The following is a 25771-nucleotide window of genomic DNA, read 5'->3' as shown; positions in this document are numbered from 1 at the left end:
TAATTCTTCTTTTTCAGAACTGGAATCTATATGAAAAAGAGATTGTTTTCGTTCTCATCTGTTGCAGAATAAAGTCACTCTCTGTGCTCAAACTAAACACGAGACTCATTTAGAGATGGTGATTGATAGAGGACCTGCTTTGAACACCTGCACAAACAGTGTTTGCTGTGCTGAGAAAAGGAGAAAACAGGCATTTGAGGCTGCTCCGAATCCTGCATTTATACATCTCGTTTCCTGAGTCAGTGGGGATAGCGCAGCTTGATCATTTATCCATGTAGGTTATGTCTATAAATATGCAAAATCAGCTGCAGCCACAGGCATTTCCTCCTTACAGGTAACTCATCTATTTTTAAGACAGTCAACCAAGGACATGTATGTCAGCAAGGCATTCTGGCAGATCAACATGATTAATCAGGTCAGGATCGGGTGGCTCGTTCAAGAACAAAGGGTCAAATCAATATTCATAAATGGCCGTCTCACACTGTTCCAAGTTTTAGCCAAGAGCATTAATTGTGCTCTAGGAAAAGGGGCTCAGGCCAGGGGAAACCAATTTATTTCTATATATATTTAGGGGCCGATTCACTAACTTCGAGTGAAGGATTCGAAGTAAAAAAACTTTGAATTTCAATGTGTTTTTTGGGCTACTTCGACCATCGAATGGGCTACTTCGACCTTCGACTACGACTTTGAATCGAAGGATCCGAACTAAAAATCGTTTGACTATTCGACCATCGAAGTACTGTCTCTTTAAGAAAAAACTTCGACCCCCTAGTTCGCCATCTAAAAGCTACCGAACTCAATGTTAGCCTATGGGGAAGGTCCCCATAGGCTCGCCTAAGTTTTTTTTGATCGAAGAATATTCCTTCGATCGTTGGATTAAAATCCTTCGAATCGTTCAATTCGAAGGATTTTATCGTTCGATCGTTCGATCTAACTATTTGCGCTAAACTACTTCGACTTCGATATTCAAAGTCGAAGGATTTTAATTCCCAGTCGAATATCGAGGGTTAATTAACCCTCAATATTCGACCCTTGGCGAATCGGCCCCTAAGACTATTTTATGCCCATTTGGCTGCTGTTAGTGAGTAAAGAAAGTATTAGACTCCATCTTCAGGCCCAGATTTATGGGAAAGTCACAAAAGCATGCCCAGGGTGACAGGATTATTGGCAGGGGCTTAAGTACAGTGAGAGCAGACCCTGCGGCTGCAGGGGAGCCCGGGAAACAAATACAGTGGCCATAACCGAATCAGAAAAGAGTTGAGTAAAGAGCAAAGCAAGTATGAAAAATGGTCCACAAAATCTTCGGGGCAGATTTACTAAAGTGCAAAGTGGCCGTCGCTATTGAAAATTCGCCAGAAATCCCAACCGCAGTGATAGCACCAATTTACTAACAGGCATTAGGACAATTCACTAAAGAAAGAAACCATTCGCTCAGGCGAATGATCATTACTCCACAAATCCACTAAAGTGCGTATTTTACAGAAAGTTACTTCAGAGTTTCCTTCTCTACCTTAGACCAGGCAAACTGATAAAATGAAGCTACATCCTCCTCAATCTTATGTCAGTGACATCGGGGCAAATTCACTAAACGACGAAGTGCCTAACGCTAGCGTTAATTTGCCAGCGTAGTGCAACGGACGCTGGCGTAAATTCGCTAGTGTTACTTCGCATCCTTACGCCTGCCAAATTTGTGCAACGAACGTAACTACGCAAATTCACTAAAGTGCGCATTATTCTGAATGCTACCTTTTACGCCAGACTTCCTTCGCCACCTGAGACCAGGCGAAGTGCAATAGAGTAGATAGGGATTGCTTCAAAAAAAATGTAAAAATTTTCTGTCCCAAAAAACGCTGGCGTTTTTTCATTTTTTATGGGTGATAGGCTGAAAAAGATCGAAATTTTTTTTGGGGCTACCCTCCTTCCCCCCTACATTTCCTAACTCATGACACCTTAACTATATGTTATATTTGGCGCCGTATGCAAATTAAGCATCGCTGTCGTAACTTCGCTTTGCTTGGCGAATTAACACTAGCGCAACTTCTCAACCTTATGCTTCCCCTGAGCGCAACTTCGGATTTTAGTGAATTTGCGTAGCGCTGGCGAAAATACGCATGGCGAAGTGCGGCGAAGCGGACGCTGGCGCAACTACGATTTTTAGTGAATTTGCCCCATCACATCCGGTATGCCGAAAAGTCATAAAACTTCTAAAAAACGCTGGTGTTTTTTCTTATATTAAAGTGGGATTGCCTTCGAAAGTTCTAACTGTTTTTTTGTATTAACATTTTTTTCCCAACCATTTGAGGGGCAAACATTTGTTTTAGGGTGGGCTCATGTCTAGGGCATTAGAGCATCTCTTTTGTCTTTATTTTGTTTCCTTGGACATTTGTAATAATAAGTGGCCACTTCAATCATTTGCACCAACGTCTCTACAACTTTTTTGTACCCGCCCTATTCAAATTGAGTTTCGCTAGGCAGAAATGAACGTTACAGAAAGTTCGCTACGAAATGCTCGCGCTGACAAATTAACACTAGCAAAACGTTGCCAGCATTCGGCTACAGAGACACCTTTTTGCATTTTAATCAATTAGCGTAGTGATAGCGAATTTGTGCCTGGCAAAGTGGGGCGAAGTGTGGTGGAGTCTTCGCAAAAAGTCGCACTTTAGTGAATTTGCCCCTTTGTGTTTTTACAAATCTTTTGTGAGTTTGAGGATTAGTGATGGACGAATTTGCGCTGTGGATTTCCCGGGAAATTCGCAAAACGGCGAAAAATTTGCGAAACTGCGCTGGCGTCTCGTTTTTGATGCCGGCGTCCATTTTTTGACGCCGACGCCCGTTTTTTGACGCCGATGCCGGTGAATTTTCGCAGCCGTTTCCGCGAAATTCGCGCCTGGTGAATAAATTCGCCCATCACTATTGAGGATATATGTTTTTTATTTGATCAGAGGTAAACAAAGCTACCAGGGGACTGATGTCCTTTCTGTTTTAATCATACAAAACTGCTTACATGATGATAATAATAGGGTCACAGGGCCCTTTGTAAGGTACTTCTTGCATTGGGATCATTTGACTCACATAAGAAATCAGTTGATTTATACTAGTCCAGGTTATATCTCGTTGATTTTAGGGGCAGATTTATCAAGGGTCGAATTTCGAAATTAAAAATACTTCGAAATTTGACCATCGAATTGAAATACAGAATATCAGAAGTCAAAGTTTTTTTCATTGAATTTGGGTATCCTGCGGTCGAAGTAAAAACCTCTCTGTTATGACCTAAAGACATGTTTTCCTAATTTTAATAACAAGGATTCGAAGGATTTCAGCAATCGATCGCACGATTTTACTTCGACTTCCAAAAACTTAGAAAAATGCTCTAGAAGGTCCCCATAGGCTAACATAGCACTTTGGCAGGTTTAACTTGGTATTGAAGTTTTTTTAAAGAGACAGTTCTTCGATTATCGAATGGTCGAATATTCGAATGAGTTTACTTCGAATCGAAGTCATAGGGGCCCATTTACTTAGCTCGAGTGAAGGAGTAGAATAAAATAGAATAAAAAAACGCATTTCAAATGTTTTTTTTGGCTATTTAGACCATCGAATTGGCTACTTCGACCTTCAACTACAACTTTCGAATATTCGACCATTCGATAGTCGAAGTACTGTCTCTTTAAAAAAAACTTTGACCCCCTAGTTCACCACCTAAAACCTATTGAGGTGCCATGTTAGCCTATGGGAAGGTCCCCATAGGCCTTGAACAATTTTTATTAAAATTGTTCAATCGATGGATTAAAATCCTTCGAATTGAGCGGTTCGAAGGATTTAATCGTTCGATCGAACGATTTTTCGTTCGATCAAACTATTTGCGGTAAATCCTTCAACTTCGATATTCGAAAGATTTACATTCGCCAGTCGATATTCGACCCTATGTAAATCTGCCCCGTAGTATCCTATTCGATGGTCGAAGTATCCAAAAAATTACTTCGAGTTTCGAATCTGCCCCTTAATGTTGATGGTGTTATGCTTGGTCTTAGATTGTAAGCTCCTCTGGGGCAGGGACTGATGTGAATGATGTATGATCTCTACTATGTGCTGTGGAAATGTGTCAGTGCTATAGAAATAACAGAAAATAAATAAAAATAAATAATAAAGAGTTCATTTTGATAAAGTTTGTTAACATGATGATTGCGCCAATTGACGCAAACCTGTAGATGGATAGATTCTTTATTTGTCACTTACAAAGTTATAAAAGTGCAACTTGTAGTGGAATGTACCCTGATCATTCCAAAACGGTGTAATTCTTTTTAAAATAACAATATACTAGTGCCTAGAAACATTTTTTAAGAAATTGTCCAATAGTCCCTAAATACAAAGACAATGATCGTGCAATGCATTAAACACTGCATAATAAATATATAATAAAAAGTAGTGCCATATTTTTCCAAAACACAGCTGCATTGTGCTTATAATATGAAAATACCTACTAATCTCTATAAATCCATAAATTTGAGTACATTGTGCATATATTATAATTAATACATACAAGTGCCATATTGTTAACTAAACACCAGAGTGTAACAACATCTAAAATATATTCCTAGATTCATCAATACAGGAATAATTAAAAAACGTAAAAAGCTGTGGCGGCAAACCATGATTAAGAAGCCAAATAAGCCGAGGATAAAAACTTTTTATAAACCTCTCTATTATGACCTTAAGACACTTAAGATGTTTTCCTAATTTTAATAACAAGGATGAGTTCCATCTCTAATAATTCTGAATGCTCTAACTCTACATCTCCTTACATAAACATCTTTTAATGATGGTAAAGCAAATCTAGTGCAACTTTCTGCTGCGAGTATCACCCGCTGTAAATCATTACGATCTTGTACACCACAATTCCAAAACCATGAGATGATATTCTGTGTCAGAACACTCTCCATGGCACCAATATAAAAAGTCTTTAAAGTTTCTGCTGAAACTCCAAATTTCCACAATTTTCTTAAATAATAAAGGCACTGCCTGGCCTTCTTAGACTGTGCTCGAATATGTCAAGTCCTCAGAAATGTGGACCCCTAGACATGTAAAACTACTCTTCCTCTGTAAGGATTCAAAGACAGGAGCCAATGTGCTGAATAATTTGAAAGGTGTTTAATAACAAAAATGTGCACAGACCTTTGCAGAAACCTAAAAAAGGGCAGCAAAAACAAAAAAAAAAGTCCAGAATCAGGCTGAAATTCCAGGGCAGGCAGCAGACAAACAGTTGAGCGACAGTCCAAAGGTCGTGGCAAGCAGAGTTCATACAAGGTCAGAAAACAGGCTGAGGTCAAAACCAGGGGATCCAAAAATCAGGAGTACAGTGAGCAGATAAGAAACAGGGCAAAAAACAGGGAAAACACAAGGCCGGAACAAGATTTACCAGGTAAAAGATTTCAGGAACAAGAGAAGAAACCAAAACAGGATCAGGATATCAAGGTCACGAGGCTTTCAGTTAGCAGTAAGGCCAACTAATCCAGCACAGGGTGGGAATTAGGCTTAAGTAGCCTTCAAATGAGTAATTGCCCTCAGCGGGATTGGGGGCATGTGCTGAGAAAGGCTGACCTGGAGGCAGCAAAGCAACAGTCATTTTATCAGAGCCAGGCTACCACCACACCACCTCATGTGCCTCAAGCAGGAGGAGCAGCGCCTGGAACACAACAGGACCCTGGTTCGAAACCAGGGAGTTCCACACACCCTCTCTACTGCAGCCCCACCAATAGTAAGGGGCCCATTCACTAAGCTCGAGTGAAGGAATAGAGGAAAAAAAACTTCGACCCCCTAGTTTTCCACCTAAAACCTACTGAGGCCAATGTTAGCCTATGGGGAAGGTCCCCATAGGCTTTACAAGGTTTTTCTGATCGAAGGAATTTCGTTTGATCAATGGATTAAAATCCTTCGAATCGTTCCATTTGAAGGATTTAATCGTTTAATTATTCGTTTGACCGATCGATCAAACGAATTGCGCTAAATCCTTCGACTTCGATATTTGAAGTCGAAGGATTTCAATTCAGCAGTCGAATATCGATATTCGACCCTAGGTAAATGTGCCCCTTAGTGTATAATAAGACCTCTGCTGTTTCCACCACAAACTTCTTAGTTTTGCTGACATTCAAATAAAGACAGTTCTCTTAACACCATGATACTAGATTCTCCACCTGTGCTTTATAAGCGAGAGAGGACACCTTGGAATTACTGCCAGCTTCAAGGCAGCAGTAGTTCAGGGGCTGAGCCTGTTTCAATGGGTGCACTTGCACTTGATTTAGAAGAGTAGGCAGGCTGGATACACTGGTGTCAAGCATAATTATAAGGAATGACAAGGAGCGTTTTTGGACCTTTAATGAAAGTTGTCAGTGCAATTGTCAGGACTGCCAGAAGTACCCGACCCAGAAGTACTCGACGGCGCTGTTTACATTCCCGGCGATCACAGTGAAGATCCAAGATGGCGGCGCCCATGCTGAACACATGGCTGCAGCGTCACTGCATGATGATGTCATCACTGGTGCTGGGATCTCGTCATAAAAGGGCGCCCAAAACACTGTGATGGCGCCCAAGAATAGGATTTGTTGCTATTGATCTTGGGTTCCTGTTTGTTTCCTGATTCCTGATTCCAGCTTGATTCCAGCCTGATCCCAGCCTGTTTCTAGCCTGTTTCCAGCTCCCAGTCTGTTTCTAGCTCCTGCCTTGGTTCTGACCCCCTGCCTGAACTCTTGATATTTGATTCTGATCTGCCTGCCCCCGTTAACTCCTGCCTGTGACCACTACTACTGATTCTGCTTAACCTTTCGGATACCGCAACCTTGCTCCCTCAAGAGGGCTTCCTCCTTGATCCTGGCTACCTCCCTGGAGGGAGCTCCCGGCTTCCTGACAGCAATTAAGTCTTAAGCAATTGAGGCTAAAATTCTTAACAAACCCTTTAGCTTATTCACACTAGACCAAAAGAAGCCAATGACCTTTCACAACCAGACCTGTTCCTTTACTTCTTAGCATCCCAACATCCTCACGTAAGTGCTTCCATAAACACAAGGTCAATGGCTGCTAAGTCTACTGGCAACAATCACCCGTGCATAAAAGTGTAGATGCTCTCCAACACACTCCTGTTATTAACTATCAATATTACTCAACCTCCACCGTATAGACCATACATACATCAAGATAAAGAAGGTGAAGGGAGCTACAAAAACACAACAAATGTTCAATAAAAAGTAGTAGCACAGCTCTGCAGTTTGTGTGGCTCCCATCATCATCTGAAATAACCGCAGCCAACACCACAGTTCTGATGCATACATAAACAACGTTGTTAGGTTTAGGTTAAAGGCTGCCATTAGGCTATATCCAGTGTCATGAAATGATGAATTATGGCAATAAAATGAAAAAAAATCATAAACATCTTTACTGGGAATCCATAATCTCCAAAAGTAATCTATTTCTATGTATGTCGTTGACTACAGAAGATATTGAGATGGGGCAGAGTTCACCCCTTTCCGCGTGATCCATTTTCGATCATTTGTTCATTAGGAGATGGTTTGTGATGCCATTGTGCCTGCGCTCACCAGCCAAGGAAAGTAACATTGGCTTTGCCAATCAAGACACGTCAGAACTCTGAGTAATGGAAATGTTAAAAATAGATTGGTTTACATATTATTTGTAATACTACATTTTGCAGTCCTGATAATACATTCCCTTTAAAGGTATTAATTAATCCTGAAGGATTTAGCCCACAGATTAGCATTTTTATGGAAGTAGTTAAATCAAAAGATTATGGCATTTATTTCAGATGTTTCATTCTTTCTCATGGAAGTCGAACGTTTGTGACAATTTCTTTTTCTACTAATGCCTGAATGTAGAATTCAAATCAGGTTTCAGCAAGACAGAAATGTGTCCAGTCCTGCTAAATGGACATTATTATCGATATAAAAATGCATTTGCACCTAAAAACATTTGAATTGCTCTCGCTCTCTCTCTGTAGAACAAACTGATGCGAGTGTTTCCTGTTCAGTTTTGAAAAATATTCACCAGTCAAAAGGACCTGTGCTCCATGGCCATCAACTCACGGCTTATAAAACTCTAAGGCCTCATTTACCACTTGTTGCCATGCACTTTGTCATAGTAAGTTACCAAGAAATACTAAAAGGTGCCTCTTGCAGTTCTGCATAGTGTGCTTGGTGTCGCTGGGTCTTTCCTGCTCCCTCTTGTAAACCATGTGCCTATTGAAGTAGGGGAACATCCGAATAAATTAGAGCTCAGCTATGATGGTAGGCCAAGATGCATGATGCTCTTATGGATGCAAGTCTTTTCACAAAAGAAATGGAACACAAAGGGGTGCACCAGTTTCTCTATACAGTATTTGTATGTAGATGGGCAGGCAGGGCCGGATTTACATAGTGGGCGCCCCTAGGCCCACTGTCGTTCGTCGCCCCTCTCCCCTCCAGGGGGACAGGAGCAATGAGGATTGGCGCATGGGAAATTTAAAAAATGGTTGTATCTCCAGCACATCCCCAGTGTTTTTGAACCAATGTGGGTGTGGTTGGGCAGCATGCCGTCCCCCTAAAACCCTGTCACCCTAGGCCCGGGCCTAGGTGGCCTTTCCACAAATCCGGGCCTGTGGGCAGGAGTTGTAGGATGTCAAGGCCACCACTTTGAGCATCATGTCTATGGAGACTCTCATTTATCCAGGTCATGTGGTGAAATGTTTTCAAGAAAACTCTGAGGGGCAAATTCACTAAAGGACGAAGCGCCTAACGCTACCGTTAATTCGCTAGCGTACCGCATTTTCATTAATTTGCTGATTCACTAACGGACACTGGCGTAAATTCGGTAGTGTTACTTCACACCCTTACGCCTGGCGAATTTGCGCAACGGACGTAACTACGCAAATTCACTGACAAGCGCATTTTTACGCCGGACTTCCTTCCTTCCACCTCAGACCAGGCGAAGTGCAATAGAGTAGATAGGGATTGCTTCAAAAAAAGTTAACAATTTTTCTAAGTCCCAAAAATATGCTGGCATTTTTTATTTTTTTATGGGTGATAGGCTGAAAAAGATCAAAATTTTTTTTTGGGACTACCCTCCTTCCCCCCTACATTTCCTAACTCATGGCACCTTAACTATACAGTGGGCACATGTGTAGGGCAAAATAAAAATTTTATTTGCTGTTTTGAAGGTTTCCCAGGCTTGTGTAGTGACGCTCCATATACCTCCATTGTAACTTCAATTTGGCGCCGTATGCAAATTAAGCATCGCTAGCGTAACTTCGCTTTGCTTGGCGAATTAACGCTAGTGCAACTTCGCAACCTTACGCTTCCCCTGAGCGCAACTTCGGATTTTAGTGAATTTGCGTAGCGCTGGCGAAAATACGCCTGGTGAAGTGAGGCGAAGCGGACGCTGTCGCAACTACGAATCTTAGTGAATTTGCCCCAGAGGGTCCAGTTGCTTTAGACTTAACTCTACTTGATAATGTATACCTTGAGTGTAATTTCGATGTTAAGCACGGACATCCTTGCACATCATATGCTGAAGTGCATGCCCCCCCTGCCCAGTGTAAATTAGCCTGATTATGTTTTAAACAACCCCCTTTACAGTAAGTCCTCTCTTCTTATATATGTAGACTAAATATGCCCTTATTCAGAAGCAGGAAATTGAGGTAGATTGATGTAGTTAGATTATTAAAAAAAACTAATCAGTGTCACGGAATTATCAGCCAGCAAGTCTGATATCTATACTGAGGGAGCTCACTGGAAGGGCATTAAGAGAATGCCTACAGGATATGGTAATTATACATATGTCAAAAAGTTGCAGGTTCAAATGAAAGGAACAATATCCTACAATAAACTAATTTAATCACTATGAGCATGTGCCCCCTCTCAGTGATTATAACCATTAACATCAGATACAGTGCTCAATAGAATAAAAGAAAAACTGGTTGTAACTTTTGTTGGAATATGGTGGTGTTAGTGTCTGGTCCGAACAAGTCCTCACAGGCCCAAGATATTTGTGAAAAAAGTAACCCCAACAGCAAGTAGTTAAACACAACAGGTTCCAGACTTCCAACTTAGTGCAGATTTCCCCAGTAGCCACTTTCACTGGTGTGTACAGCAATGAGATTGGAACAGCACTACTCAATTTCTTTGAATTAAAAATGCCTTTATTGCATTATTCTCTGGGCATTACCTAAAGCTTGAGAAAGGGCTAAGGAGTGCCCGAAAAGTAGCTGTAATGCCCAGAGAATAATGCAATAAAGGCATTTTTAATTCAAAGAAATTGCGTAGTGCTGTTCCAATCTCATCGACGTAACTTCAATCAGATGAACTTAAATATAATAAGGTAGACAATAAAGAAATGAAATAGCACATGCTTACTAAAGAACATGTGTGGTCCCACAATAACTCCAAAAAAAATAAGCCTCCACAAAAAACACCAGGTTTCACTAGAAAGATCCCAAAGGGACACATTTACCAATAGAAAACTAAAAAGCTAAAAAGAATATCAATTATGATGAGGTTGATTAAAGAAGGGTCCTTTTATCAGAAGGTTGATGGGATCAATACCTCTAAGCTGTTTACTCTTACATTCATGATAAAAGGGATCTAACAACCCTCCCACGTTTTTCAGAAATCACCTGTATTTATATTGTTGGTGGGAAGGACAGTGGACGTGATCAGGGTGAAATTGGACGTGGTCAGGGCAGAAGAGGAGTATGGCAAAAATCACCTTGTTTCAGAGAGTAGGGTGGCCATTTAGCTGGTTAAAAAGGCTGATCCCACAGAAGCTTATTTAGCGCAGATCCAACAAGTCCAAAGGGATTTAGATTTACTCCTTTCTACTAATGCTGAAAAAACCTTGAGATGGGCGAAACACAAACTTTATAGTGCCCTGGATAAACCGGGGAGAATGCTGGCCCGCAAATTAAATGAGAAAAATAACTCCTCGCCTATACATAGAATCAGGACCCCCCAAGGCCCTCTCTCGGGTAACCCACAAAAGATAATGGAAACCTTTGAAACCTTTTATAAAAAATTATATTCGAATCCGGCCCCTATTAGCGATAAACTCTTTACTAAATTTTTTAAAGACCTTGATATCCCTCAGCTTTCTCCCGAGCAAATCTTGCGGGTGGAGGATAAAATAACACAGGAGGAGGTAGCTCATGCTATAAAGGACCTGAACTTGAATACATCCCCGGGCACCGATGGTCTCCCAAACATATATTACAAAAAATTTAATATAGAACTGTCTCCATATTTAACATCTATGTTTAATGGGCTCTTAGAAGGCCAGCGGTTACACCCCGAGTCACTACAGGCTAAAATTTCAGCTATCCCTAAGCCAGACACAGATTTACATGACTGTAAGAACTATAGACCTATCTCGGTTTTGAATACGGCGTATTAATACATTTTTCCCTTCAATAATCAACAAAGATCAGGTGGGGTTTGTTCCGGGCCGCCAGGCCTCGGACGCTATCAGGCGCCTTATTTTACTTATGGAACACGCTCAAAGGACAGGTACCAAATCTATGTTGCTTAAATTAGATATTCGAAAGGCTTTCGATTCCTTATCCTGGGACTATCTTTATTATGTATTGGGAAAATGGGGGTTTGGCCCGAACTTACTGTCATGGGTAAAAGCCCTTTATGATGGGCCTTCAGCTTTAGTTAACATTCCAGGGTTCTGCTCTAATCCCTTTCGGATATATAGGGGGACCCGTCAGGGATGCCCCCTCTCTCCCATTTTGTTTAATCTAGCGATCGAACCATTGGCTATAGCAGTTCGGTCTAACCTTAATATCGCCGGTATTCAAGCTGGTGGACTTCATCATAAACTTAGCCTTTTTGCTGATGACCTGTCTTTCATTATCTCTAAACCTCTTACATCACTTCCTAATCTATATGGGCTTTTAGAAGCTTTTGGTATTATTTCAGGGTTACGAATTAATCACTATAAAACTGAAGCACTAAATATTAACCTCCCTCATGAAATGGAAAAACTGTTAAAATTGAACTTTGAATTTAATTGGCACCCTAAATATATATCTCTATTAGGAATTAAATTAACAAGGTCTTATGATGATTTATTTAAATATAATTACCCTTCAATGTTTAAAGCTTTAACAGCCTTATTAGGGAGATGGAGCTCTCATCATATATCATGGGTAGGACGTATAAATTCAGTAAAAATGACACTCCTACCGAAACTGTTGTATTTATTTAGAACCTTACCCGTCACTGTCCCTGTACGACAATTGGGGAAATTTGAATCAACAGTACTTAGGTTTGTATGGGCGGGGAAACCTCCAAGAGTTAATAAATACACATTATTCCAGCATAAGAGGTGTGGAGGGTTGGGATTTCCAAAGTTCTCTTTGTATTATAAAGCAAGCCCAATTAGCCCAGATCCTTGCTATGTACTCCATAGAAGACAGTCCTCACTGGGTATCGCTGGAAGGCCTCTTTACACAACCATATTCCCCTACAGCAATATTATGGAACCTGTCGAGACAGAGAGTAACACAGATGAGTAGGTGTTTTCAACACACTATGAAGGTGTGGGTAGCTTCGAACAAGAATATTCAGTTGAAGTCCTCTTTCGGGCCAGCAGTCCCTCTATTCTCAAATCCCCAGTTTTCTCCGGGTCTTCAGGTTTCTCAATTTAAGTGGTGGACGGATAGAGGTATTCGGTCATTGGGGCAGCTATGCTCTACAGCAGGGCCCCTTCCCTTACAGGAATTGATAGACAAGTTTTCAATCCCCTCTACAGAAAGGTTTAGATTACAACAAGTTTATCACTTTGTTTTAACACAGTGGGCCCAGGTAAAAGACAAAGAGAACAGAGAAACATTCTTTGAAAGATGTAGGTGTATCTATTCTCCTAATACACGACAGGTAGTCTCCAGTTTGTATAATAAATTCTTGGAAGGCCTGCAACCCTCGACGCTATCCTATATGTTAGCCTGGCATAAGGATCTTTCTAGAGAAATCCCACATGAGGATTGGGAACAGATCTGGAATACAACTAGAAGATCATCTAATAATGTTTCTTTACTAGAGACGAATTATAAAGTGTTATTTAGATGGTACTTGGTTCCAGCACGAATAGCCAAATTTGCCCCTTCAGCTGATCCTAGCTGCTTTAGAGGCTGTGGAGAATTAGGCACAATGTTCCACACCTGGTGGGAATGCCCTTATGCCCGGAGATTCTGGATTAGAATCTTCAATATGGTATATTCGGTATTTGAGACCCCCATTCCTAAAGATCCTGTTCTAGCTTTACTTGGGAAAAAACCAGATACTTTATCGAAGTCTCAGTTTAGTCTATTTTCTTTTATAATGTTAGCAGCTAAGAGAACTATTGCTGGAGCTTGGAAACAGAAACAAATCTCAATAGAACCAGTTAAATCCAGAATAGATTGGATCATGTGTCAAGAGAAAATGTCAAGTACTCTCCTCGACTCTCACCAGAAATTTCTTGCTGTCTGGAGGCCCTGGATCGAATATAGACAGGGGCCTGGAGAGGTATTTATTCCTCTCTCACTGTAAGAATTATTTCTATTCGAGATAGGACTTATAGTGGAGGTACTTATTATTTTGGTCCTTTTTTATTTTTTTTTTTTTTTTCTTTCTTGGTGTTTTTGATTGTGTGTATTAAATCTTGGGTTGGCCTGGGGGCCTGAGGCGGGGAGGGTATACTTAGCACAGAAGGACACAATAAGAGCTGAAAGTAGGGGGTTCCCCCCCCTCCCCCCCTTTTTTTTTTTTTTCCTCGTCCCAAATTTTGGAGGTGGGTGATAAAAGGTCACAGGGTTTGCGAAGTTATCAGATACCTATCTAATAAACTTGTCACGTTAATTTACAAGGAGCATCACTGAGGGGGGGGGGTTTCTGTCTGTTTTTTTTTTTCTAGGATTATGGGGGTCCACTTTAAAGGATCGATGTCTTGGCTATTTCAGTAGCGGGGGCATCGTTCTTCACAATAAATTGGCTCTAGGTTTATATAATATAGGTATTGTAGCTACAACATCGCTGGTTTTAGTTATTGACAGTATTATGGCACGGGTTTTGTACTATATAAAGATCACAATTTATTAAGAAGATATTAGCACTTACTTCATGGAACTATATCAGGGGTTTTGGGTATGTGTGGTGGTTTTTTTTTTGTTTTTTTTTTTTAGGGGGGGGTGAGATATGGAACCCAAATTTTTGTCCTGTGCTGTTGGGGTTTCCCTCCACGCCTCAGGTCACCAGGTTAGAATTTTCTTATGGATTTGTTTTTATGTTTATTATGTATGATGGATATGGGAAATATAAATGATTCTGTGTAAAAAGCATTCTGTATATAAATGTGGTTTAAAAGAATAAAAATTTATTGATAATTAAAAAGGCTGCTTGATGCAAGTTGGCAACCCTATGAGAGGACGGAGGGGTGGAGCGGATAATATGTTGGCTGGGGGAAACCAGTGTTGCTGGAGGAAGCTGTGTTTTTAACAAACTGTCAGTGCCCAGTTGCAAAATTTGACCAGGGTCCATAAATTCCTAGTTATATCACTGTTTACAAAAGGCACAACAATGGCTCCCATTGGGTTTCCTTGGATAACACCATTGCAATCTGTTCTCAGTTACATTTGTCAAGCATTAATATTTCTTGTAATTCATTATTTTCACTCTCTCACAACTCTTTTGTGCGAGAGCCCGCAACATGGCAAGCGTGACCCCTTCAAAATGCGTTATGCAGACACAATCTTGAAAAAGATTAAAAGCCCAGACAGGGAGATGTGTTTAATAATTGCCATTAAATGCAGCATGCGAGTTAAAAAATGGATATGTTGGTCCCATAATAATTTAGAAGATAACTGCGTAAATTAAATCTGATATGTTGTTATTTTTATCCCCGAGACAAGTATTCATTATGGCGTTTCGCAAGCCCAGGGCACTCCGACAGTCCTAGCAATGCTGCTGAATAATTTGGGTTGCAGTGTGGATTTTTAGAACCGTGTTGTTTGTGAAATATTGTTTCTAAATTGTCTAGAAAAAATGAAATATTATATTGCAAGGTATCACCCAATATTGGAGGGTGGCTGCAGTAATATACAGGGCCTGGATTTGCCGAAAAGTGCCTATCCGGATTTCCAAATTAGGAAATTCGGACAGGAAATTGAAGTAAATGAGATTTCACCAGCCCTGGCCCCAAGGTCATCAGCCCGCCCCTGGCATTATTAGACCCGCCCCTGGCATCATTAGACCCGCCCCTGACATCACTCTCCCACTTCCTGACATCATCCGCCCCCTGCTGTTTTCTCCAAATGGAAAAGGTGGGAACTCTAATGCAGACCGATGTATACATTTAATTTACCATTTAATAAAAGTTTGCTCCAGTTCTTAAAACTTATAGTCCCCAATAAGCACGTGCTCTTCAGTTTGAAATTAAACATCTTATTGATTGCCATAAGTTACAAGAAATTCTGCAACTTTTATGTTGTTACCTAACAAATGTGTGTGAAGGTTGGGACCATAAACCTCTACCTGGGCTCCAATCAACAACATCCCACAACACACAGATATGGCACAAGACTGCACCTCCAAATATTTTAGGCTACATTATGATGTCCTCTTCCTATGCCCAGGTATGCTCCCGACATTCTTTTTCCTTTGAATAGGGGCAGTTAAGGGGCCCTATGGCAGGTGGTAAGTACACATGGGTGCACTCTCTCTAAAGTGCTGGGTAAATGAGCACTAGAGGATTCAAACCCATGTGATGTAGCATGACCCACCCCAGTGACATCATGGTCCCACCCAGATCGTGAGCACAAAGGTGGCAACACTATTCTGCAGGTAATCACTTTATGCCCCAAAATCACAGCAAACTAGAGAACAGGGCTATGGGAAACAGATACAGGACATTGATTTACAGTACCTAGTCCTCCGGCTGCCACCACTCGTCCACCCAAGTAACCGCTTACAAAGTCGGCTCTTTTTTCTCTCATTCTCATTGAGCGACCGGGCTTACTCCAGATACCTGAAAGAAAATGGATAATGTTCATATTCTATGGTCTAAAATGTCAGAGATTAAAGAAGAACTAAAGCCAAACTAAAGAAGTAGCTAGAAAGTTGTACATTATGTTTAGGGCTTCTGTACCAGTCCAAGGCAACCACAGCCCTTTAGCAGTAAAGATCTGTGTCTCCAAAGATGCCCCAGTAGCTCCCCATCTTCTTTTCTGCTGATTCACTGCACATGCTCTGTGCTGCTGTCACTTACTGAGCTTAGGGACCCACTCACAATATACAGTACACATAGAATAGAAATGTCACAATATAACAAAACTTTAGGCTGATGCAATAAGTTCAGAATATAAAATATGGCATTTTTAACCATATTCATTTTTAGGGTTTAGTTCTCCTTTAAGCCTTGTACTTGCCATTTGCCTAAGGATAGTGTTAAAGGAGCTCCTTGAACCAGTGAAAAAATGTAATTCTAGGGAACTTTCTGATATTTATTAATTATAGATCTTCACTGGTTTTAAAGTAATTTGTAAATGTAATTGCATTAAAAAGCACTATCCATCCATTGAGACAATGTTGCATCACAGCTGATTAAAGGCCTAACTCCTTTTGCATTGTTTTAAAGGAATTGTTCAGTGTAAAAATAAAAACTGGGTAAATAGATAGGCTGTGCAAAATAAAAAATGTTTCTAATATAGTTAGTTAGGCAAAAATGTAATGTATAAAGGCTGGAGTGACTGGATGTGTAACATAATAGCCAGAACACTACTTCCTGCTTTTCAGCTCTCTTGGTTTCCACTGATTGGTTACCAGGCAGTAACCAATCAGTGACTTGAGGGGGGGCCACATGGGTCAGATCTGTTGCTTTTGAATCTGAGCTGAATGCTGAGGATCAATTACAAACTCACTGAACAGAAATGTACCATGTGGCCCCCCTTCAAGTCACTGACTAAAGGTCCCCATACACTGAGAGATTCGCTCGTTTGGCAATGTCGCCAAACGAGCGCATCTCCCTCCGATATGCCCACCTTGAGGTGGGCAATATCGGGCTGATCTGATCATGGGCCCTAGGGTCCAACGATCGGATCCTAACGATGCCTTAACGGGAGGTCGGATTGCGGGACCGCATCAACGAATAGATTGGATTAGATTGGATTTTCTGTCCCATCTGATCGAGATCTGGCCGACTTTCGGCCAGATCTCGATCGGTGAAGCCCGTCGGGGGGCCACATACACGGGCCAATAAGCTGCCGACACGGTCTGTCGGCAGCTTTTATCAGCTGTGTATGGCCACCTTAACTCAGAGTTATAGAGCTGAAAAGCAGGAAGTTGGATTCTGGCTGTTTTATTAGACATTTGTTCACTCCAGCCTTTATATATTACATTTTTGGCGAACTAACTATATGAGAAACATTTTTTATTTTGCACAGCCTATCTATTTACCCAGTTTTTATTTTTATACTGAACAATTCCTTTAAGAGTCAGACCTAGAAAGGGATGAACAATTCTCCGTTACTGATGGGCAAATTTATTCAGCAGGCATGGATTTGTGGCGAATTTCTGCATTTTGCCACCTGGAATTGTTTAGCGAAACTGCTGCAAAATACGCTTTGTGAACAAAAAAATCTCATATACTGTCTAATGACTTTAATGTTTTTGGACCAAAAAGTTGCGCATGTAAAAATTGTCGCTTGTGTAAAAATTGTTGCGGGTCAAAATAATTGACCCATTGGTTTCAATGCATTTCGATAATTTTTTCGGCAAAGCAAAATGGGACAGATTCTCCCATCACTATTCTCTACTTGTTGTCTTCTCCCTAAATATCAGTCTTCTTTGTTGGAGCAATAGAGAAGTCTGAGACATTGATCTCCTTATGTGGGCCAAGTTTTGATTCCCTAGATCCAGATGTAACCCAGATAAATGTGCTGCTGCTTATGAGCTCTACAAACGAGTTACCAAGCAGTGGGAGAGATATGCCAAGATATCTATAGCGCAGTATATTTATATCCAGGGCCCCTTTGAAGAACCAGCTGTAATCCCCTCCGCTGTGAGTCAAATTCAATCATCTTCCTTGGACTATGATCTCCTCCTGTCAATTGTCATGGTAATGGCAGCAATCTCTTTGTACCAGCTGTGAACATTGGCATAATCCACATCCCCCACTTCCTAACTTCAGGGTTCAGAGCTCTACCCTCTAACTTCAGGGGGTCATACAAATATGGAGAAGGAAGGGCGGTGGCATCTGGACTCATGTCTCTTTGAATCACTTCCAAACACTGCCATGCAGCTTTTTTATTATCACCCGGGCTGCAGACATCAACTGGCAGTTTGGATATGGAAGCTTAAAATGTTTCACCCATCCCATTTCTGAAAAAGGACAATACATAGAACACCTGCCATTGTATTGTACTGAACTGTATTTATTCATTTATATGCATCCCATCATTCACCCAAAAAGTGTTTTAGGCATGATTAAAATGTCATTGTAAGCACTGTCCCAATGTAGCAGAAACCAGCTGATTAACAAACCTGGAGGAACTGACATCTGCTACATTGCTTCAAGAGTCAGAACCAGGACAAAACGAAATGCAGAATTAAAATTCTTTCATTAGCACCGCTGCAATCTGTGAGAATCTTCATGCCAATTCAAGGCAGCTTTACGCTTTCCATAATATCCCTTAAATAGATGGCATAGTATGGAGGGGGTTACACATTGGGATTAAAGACCACAGTGATTGTTATGGCTGAGTCATACTCCATGTTCAGAAATAGCAACATCATAACTCATCATAAATGAACAGTTGCTGATCCATTGCTGTTTATTTAGAATACCCCCCCAGAGCAAGCAATATTTTAGCTGCAACCGATGAGTTGAAAAGAAGATAGGGAAGGAATCAAATATCTTTTCTTTTAATGAGCAAAGGCACCATGACGAAGGATTAGGATCAGTGTCGGACTGGGATGCCAGGGGCCCACCAGAAAACCTTAGGCTGAGGGTCCACTTTCCAAACTATTATATCTCCTCTCCTCATTCAACCTCTTTATTCTCCTTGTCTTTTAGCTCTACATACTATACTCTATTCTTCCATTATTAAGCCTCTTTGTTCCCATAAAGAAATATGGAATGACCATGAAATAGACCAAATGGTTAGAAGCAAGAGGCCCACTGACACCTGGGCCAGCCGGTATCCACGTGGGCCAGTCCGACACTGATTAGGATACAATTCATGTTACCAAGGTTCAAGGTTACTGTACCAAATTAGAGGTACAATAGAATATTGTAGATTTCTCCAAAGGTTCATATCGTATCAGACCTATGGACTTTTGACTTCACTGGGATGATGAACACCTACCAGTGTGACACTGAATCAAGGGGGTGGCAGACCCAAAGGACTGAATTCCTACTGTTGCAGCAGATCCAAATAGATTGGGCACATTTTGGATCCCACTGAGTTCAAAATACTAATTTTTAGTAACATTTGTGCTTTGGGGAACTCAATTGGCCATCTGCCATTAGATGCAAGCAATGTAGTTTTTTTGTTTATGCTTGTAAACCTACCCTGCCCCCGCCCCCCAAGAACTGGATTGCTTAGGGCAGTGACATCAGGGGGATATTAAAGGAAAACTATACCCCCCCCCAAACAATGTAGGTCTCTATAAAAATATATTGCAAAAAACAGCTCATATGTAAAACCCTGCTTCATGTAAATAGAAAATAGCCATTTTAAAAAATAAGGGCCGCCCCCTGGGATCATATGATTCCCGGTGCACACAAGTATTCATTTTGGGGGTAAAGTTTTCCTTTAACAGTGTGTGTGTGTATTAGCAAGGTTTGCTACAGTTCTAGTAACCCATAGCAACCACTCCAGTTACTATTTAATAATTGGCCACCAAATTAAAAAACTGTTTTTGTAAGTACTAGACAATAGTGAGCAAATAGTGTCAAAAAAATTGTATAACTGCGAAAAAAAATTGCAAAACCGTCAACATTTTATGTGCACACCAATTTTTTTCTCACTCCAAATGTATTAAAGTCAATGGGCGTGTTTTCTTGTGGCGACTTTTTTGTCCTCCCAACTTTTCTGTCTCAGCTGCATTTTTGTCAAAATGCATCAAAGGCAATTGGTCAGTTTTACTTATGACAACTTTTTTGTCCTCCCAACTTTTCTGTCTCGGCAGAATTTTTGTCAAAATGCATCAAAGGCAATTGGTCAGTTTTTCTTATGGTGACTTTTTTGTCTCTGCGACAATTTTGTCTTTCTTGATTTATCATGGCAGAGTTTTGCCGCAGTTTCACAAAAAAATTGCAGGTGGCAGAATTTCGCATGGAAACAGGCATTAGATCATGCAAACCCATGTAACAATCACATTAATACAGTGCATGCAATAAGAACCTAACTACAACATCAACAATAGCAATAACCAACAGAACAATACAATACGTCAATAAGGAAGTATATAGTAATATTATTCTAACTATAGTAATATGCACACAGTATATCCTTGAGTTACACTGAATATTACACAGTAGGATCTTATGAAAGCTGGTATTATTAGAGATCAATTCTAGGCCACAATGGGTCTTACAGATTCTCAGCTCTTAGCTTCACTTCTTCTCTAACATCTACTATTACGTTATTGCTCTAGTAATACATATTTCCTTCACTGTTTATTTCTTTCGTCATCTTTCTATTGAAATGCTACTTGCATGCCTGGCTTCCTATATAATTATTATTGTTTCCCATATTCATTATTGTTATTTACAGTATATCTTAAAATAATGTAGGCTATGCATACCTCCCAACAGTTGAAAAATGAAAAGAGGGACAAAAATGTGTGATGCGCACAGCGTGGCGATTTTTTTGGCCACGCCCATTTTATAAAATTTATCAGGTTATGAAAGTTCGTGGGAGTTTTAGTGCCATGTTTAATGTGTTGTAACAGTTTTGCTAATGAGTAGTAGTAAACTGCCCTTTAAGATGCTAGTCACAGTTCTCCAAAGGGACCTGCTTATCTTAAATAGTTACAATTGTTTCTTTAATCATCCTTAATTGTTACAAAAGTATTCAAGTGACCTGCAGTTCTGGGCTATCTGCCAACAAAGCTCTTATTTTAATTTAATATTTCATAAACTTTCATAAACTTTCATAAACATAAATCTTTTTCTGGCGTCATTGCAGGAGATGAAAGAGAAAGTTGGGACATTTCAGTAAGAAATCCAGGATTGCAGGCCGAGTTATCAAAATCGGGACTGTCTTGCAGAAAACCAAACAGTTGGGAGGTATGGATCTGACCCAAAGAATGAAGTACTTTAAGGCTGCCTGTGAAAACAGCTTTAGCACTTTCTAACAGGGGGCTAATAGTCTATCTAGAACCTCCACAGTAAGCCATGGGCTAAGCTCCAATGGTGGAGACAGACTAGGGTACAGCCTGCAATATGTGTTGGTGGAATTAGAAACCCAGGAGATTCAGACACTTCCAGCTATTTGGAGACACAAAGGATATAGTGCACATTGCTCTTTGTTGGGATTTACTGATGCAGATCCCTCAGCGACCACTCACTTCCAGCCAATTGTTTAGTCCTCAAACATGAAAAGTACTTCCAAGATTCCTCCCTATTTAAAACTGCAACATTTCAGGCCATCTCAGGACCTTTGTCAAGTTCTGTACTAAAGAATCTTAGAAATGTTGTCCATACAACATCTCCTTCTCCTCTAATTGGTTATTCACAAGGGGAAATTCGTCTGTGGACCAATGGACCACCCATTGGACAAGTGTGTGTGCGGCTGGCAGGTAGGTGTGATCTGTGGTCCTAGGGGATGAAGTGATCATTGGTATTGAGGGTTGGGCAGCCTCAGACCTCTTAGCCACAAGTAGAGTCATGCTAAAATATTATTTCTACTGACACCAACCATAAGAGATCCATGAGCCCAAATATGGCCCTTGCGCTTAAGTAAAGCAATACTAAGCACCATTGTATCCATCCTGCCTTTTATACTGAATTGTGTGCAAGTGCTTCCAAACCAATGTGGGTGTGGTTGGTTGTCATGCCGCCCCCCTAAAATCCTACCGCCCTAGGCCCGGGCCTGAACATGCCTATTAACGTTGGAGGACCTTGAGCTACCACCACCCTCTACCATTAAGTCATTTTAACAGGCGCAGCTACCTGAAAATTGTACTTTGCACACTGTAATGCATTCAGAACACTATTCTAGTTAGAATAAACTGGCAACTACACACTATTTTAATGTCCCCTTTATTTGTTTCAAGGAAAACACAACCAGTACCCCCCCCCCTGCAACTAATACCCAACATCAAACAATAATAAAGTAAAAGTAATGTATACTTATGGACAGGGTATGTGTTCCCTTTAATTCCTTGGTGTCCTCAACTTTATAATGTTGTTGAGGGTGATTTTTTATTGATTTACATAAAGATATAAATCTCCTCCTCTGATAGTTATTTCTAAACCCGGCACATCATCGTGATCCGTCTGATATAAATCAAACATGATTACTACTTCCTCTGTTTCGGCACAAGGTACTGTTTTGTGCCCATGACGGCACCGAGCGACTTTGAAGATGGATTCTGTCCATAATATTTATTCAGAGAGGAGGCGAGGAGCTGACAGCTGGTGAATGGCAGGGAGAACGGGGGAAATATGGAAATGATATTCAAATGTTAGCTCATTTTCAAAGAATCAATCAGAATCCTGAGTCCTCCTAGGGATGATTTCCAGCCATAATAATTCAACTTATACGGCAAAGATTATAAATGTCATAATAAGTAAAGTTTTATTTGACACTTGGACGAAGACAGTTTAGGGTAAAGCTGTTTAACCTGAGCTTTTTGTATTTATTACACTTTCATATTACTTTCCCAACAGAGCTAACACTCTAACTTCCCTAAGGTACATGCTAATGCCACACATATAAAGCATCGTTTGTGACTGGGGTAAAAACAGGCAAAAAGAGATATGTTTTTTTCGCATATAATGCACCTTGGCCCCAAAAACGAAGGTGCAATTGTACTTGATGTCTGGCAACCCCAAGAAGAACGGGTGCAAGAGCCGGAGCACAGGAAATGGATTAATACATTTGAAGGTATTAGTGTGGAGAAACAGCATGGAAGAATCGCGAGGTTGTCAGATTTCCTGATAAAAAGCAGAAAATCCAGGATTCGGTTCAGGCTTCGGCCAGGATTCTGCGTTTTTCAGCAGGATTCAGCCAAATCCTTGTGCCTGGCCGAAAGGAATCAGAATCCTAATTTGCATATGCAAATTAGAGGCTGGAAGGGAAATCATGTGACATTTTGGGCTTGATTAAAGACCTATGCAGGTCTGAAACGTTGTGTTTTATCTGGGTCAAGAGCCTATGTCTCAATAAAGGCGTTTTAAGAAAATACATTCATGGATGGTGCTGTCTGTGATACAAAACATTTTGGGGCAGATTTACTAAGCTCGAGTGAAGAATTGGAATGAAAAAAAAAATCGAATTTCGAAGTATTTTTTTGGGTACTTTGACCATCGAATTAGTCAAATTCGATCGAATCAACGATTCGAACGATTCGAAGTAAAAATCGTTTGTCTATTCGACCATTCGATAGTCGAGGTACTGTCTCTTTAAAAAATACTTCGAATTCATACTTCGCCACTTTAAACCTACCGAGGTGCAATGTTAGCCTATTGGGAACCTTCCCCAGCACTTTTCTACGTTTTTTTGTGGTCGAATAAAAATCCTTCGATCGATCGCTTAAAATCGTTCGAATCGTTTGATTCGAATGATTTTATCGTTCGATCGAACGATTTTTATTCGATCATTCTATCGAAGTAGTTGTGGTAAATCCTTCGAATTCGATATTCGAATGGTTTTTACTTCGAGGGTCGAATTTGAGGGTTTTTTAACCCTCGAAATTCGACCCTTGATAAATCTGCCCCTTTGTCACAAAACAAGGAAGTAAAAAAAAATGTCCCCACTTTTTCCTTTACTGTCCCTAATTTGCATATGCAAATTAGGATTCCGATTCGTTCAGTATTCGCATGAAGGATTCTGGTATTTGGCTGAATGTCAAATAGTGGATTCGTGATCCCTAATATAGACATCATCATCATAATAGTCGCCCTCTTATCCAAGACAGCAAATCAACATCTCTAACCCAAACTGGTATAATTGGAGACGGTGCTTCCATCGGACAGGGAAAAGATTTTAGATGCTGGGGGTCTAGCTTCAAAGTCAAAAGCAACAGCAGGGAAAGGGGTAACATAAATCAGGGATATCCAGCCTACAAACCTGCAGCTGTTTTCCAACTACTAGTAAAATACACCTAATAATGATTTCACTTTACAATATACACTTTGTGTCACAGTTCTTTCCCTAAAGGTCACTTGTAATGTTGATAGTTCAGGGCAAATTATCTTTCTGCCTTTTTTACCTGCAAATTTGCCAACCACACCTGTGAGCTTTCTCAACCTGCTGCAAACTCATCAGCCACAAAGTCTTGTGCAGCGCAGAAGTCTATTATGTTTCTAACACACAGTCTGTCTCCCCTGCTCAGCAGTTGTGTTCCAGGGGAAAGTAATAGTGAGGTATGCATGCTGCTGTATAGCTGGGAGCCTATCTGATCAACAGCAGGTTTTTATGTTTGTGCTAAATCAAATGTTCTTAGAGCTTCTAGAGGAACACTGTATGACTCATGGCTCAGGATGTGTTTAAAGGAGAAAGAAACTCATACATTAACCATAGATTTTCTGCACAGGCTCCCCTCTCCTCAACTGTACAAAAGAGACTCCCCAGAATATACTGTAACTATATTGAAAAGATAGCGATGTGCAGTGTGGCCACCATGTCTGACCTCTTCTTGCCCCTAGATGTCACCATCAGCGAGCCAAGAACATGGCAACCGCCAACCCCACTGCACTGCTCTGTGTTTCAGCAGAGGTAAAGGGGTGCAAAGGCAATTCTTGGGGTCCCCTTGGTGCATGTGGGCTGAGGTGGACATGTGCAGGCCCTATAGTTTGGTTGTAAGAATGATAACTATTGACAAAACCCTCTGGCATCCCAGAGAGACAGATACAACATTTGTTATGTCTTGTTGCATATGTTACCATTTTGCCACCTTGTACCCTCCATACCTACTTTCTAGCTACTGCTGCCACTATGTGGGTCCCTGGGCCCCCAAAGTGAGTCCCACATAGCAGCCCTCTACAAGGTAGACTTCTAAATAATGGTCAATAGAAAGCCATTAAGAGCAAGTCACTGCAAAAGGGTCACATACTGATCTCGCAGGAACCCCTAATATGATGATATTGTATTGACATAGTGGAGACATAAAGTACAGGCTCAAGAAACAGGGTTGCCCTACAGTGGGCATCCAACCCTTTATACCTGTGAGCAACATTCAGATGTAAAAAGAGTTGAGGAGCAACACAAACATGAAAACTGTTCCAGTGAGGTGCAAAATAAGTGCTGTGATTGGTCATTAGGCAGCCCCAATATCAGGGGTCCCCAACGTTTTTGACCCGTGAGCTACATTCAAATGTAAAAAGAGTTGGGGTGCCAAATAAGAGACTATACTTTGTTTTTATGCAATTAAAACTTGCCTCCAAGCCAGGAATTCAAAAATAAGCACCTGCTTTGAGGACACTGAGAGCAACATCCAAGGGGTTTGGAGAGCAACATGTTGCTTACTAGCTACTGGTTGGGGACCACTGCTCTATATGGACTGGCAGCCTACATAAGGTTCTATTTGGC

General features: G+C 40.8%; 1 protein-coding gene across 1 annotated transcript in view; it reads right to left on the bottom strand.

The window, feature by feature from the left end:
* The window catches only part of LOC108715044 (kelch domain-containing protein 8B), a 131756-nt gene that overhangs the window by 10515 nt on the left and 95470 nt on the right, over nt 1-25771 (bottom strand). Inside the window, exon 5 of the mRNA XM_018259897.2 lies at nt 15937-16038. Within this exon, the coding sequence (XP_018115386.2) occupies nt 15937-16038 (102 nt within the window). The remainder of the gene's footprint in view (nt 1-15936; nt 16039-25771) is intronic.

Source organism: Xenopus laevis, chromosome 4S (genome assembly GCF_017654675.1).
Source record: "Xenopus laevis strain J_2021 chromosome 4S, Xenopus_laevis_v10.1, whole genome shotgun sequence".
Lineage (NCBI taxonomy): Eukaryota > Metazoa > Chordata > Amphibia > Anura > Pipidae > Xenopus > Xenopus laevis.
This window is presented reverse-complemented; position numbering and strand designations above follow the sequence as displayed.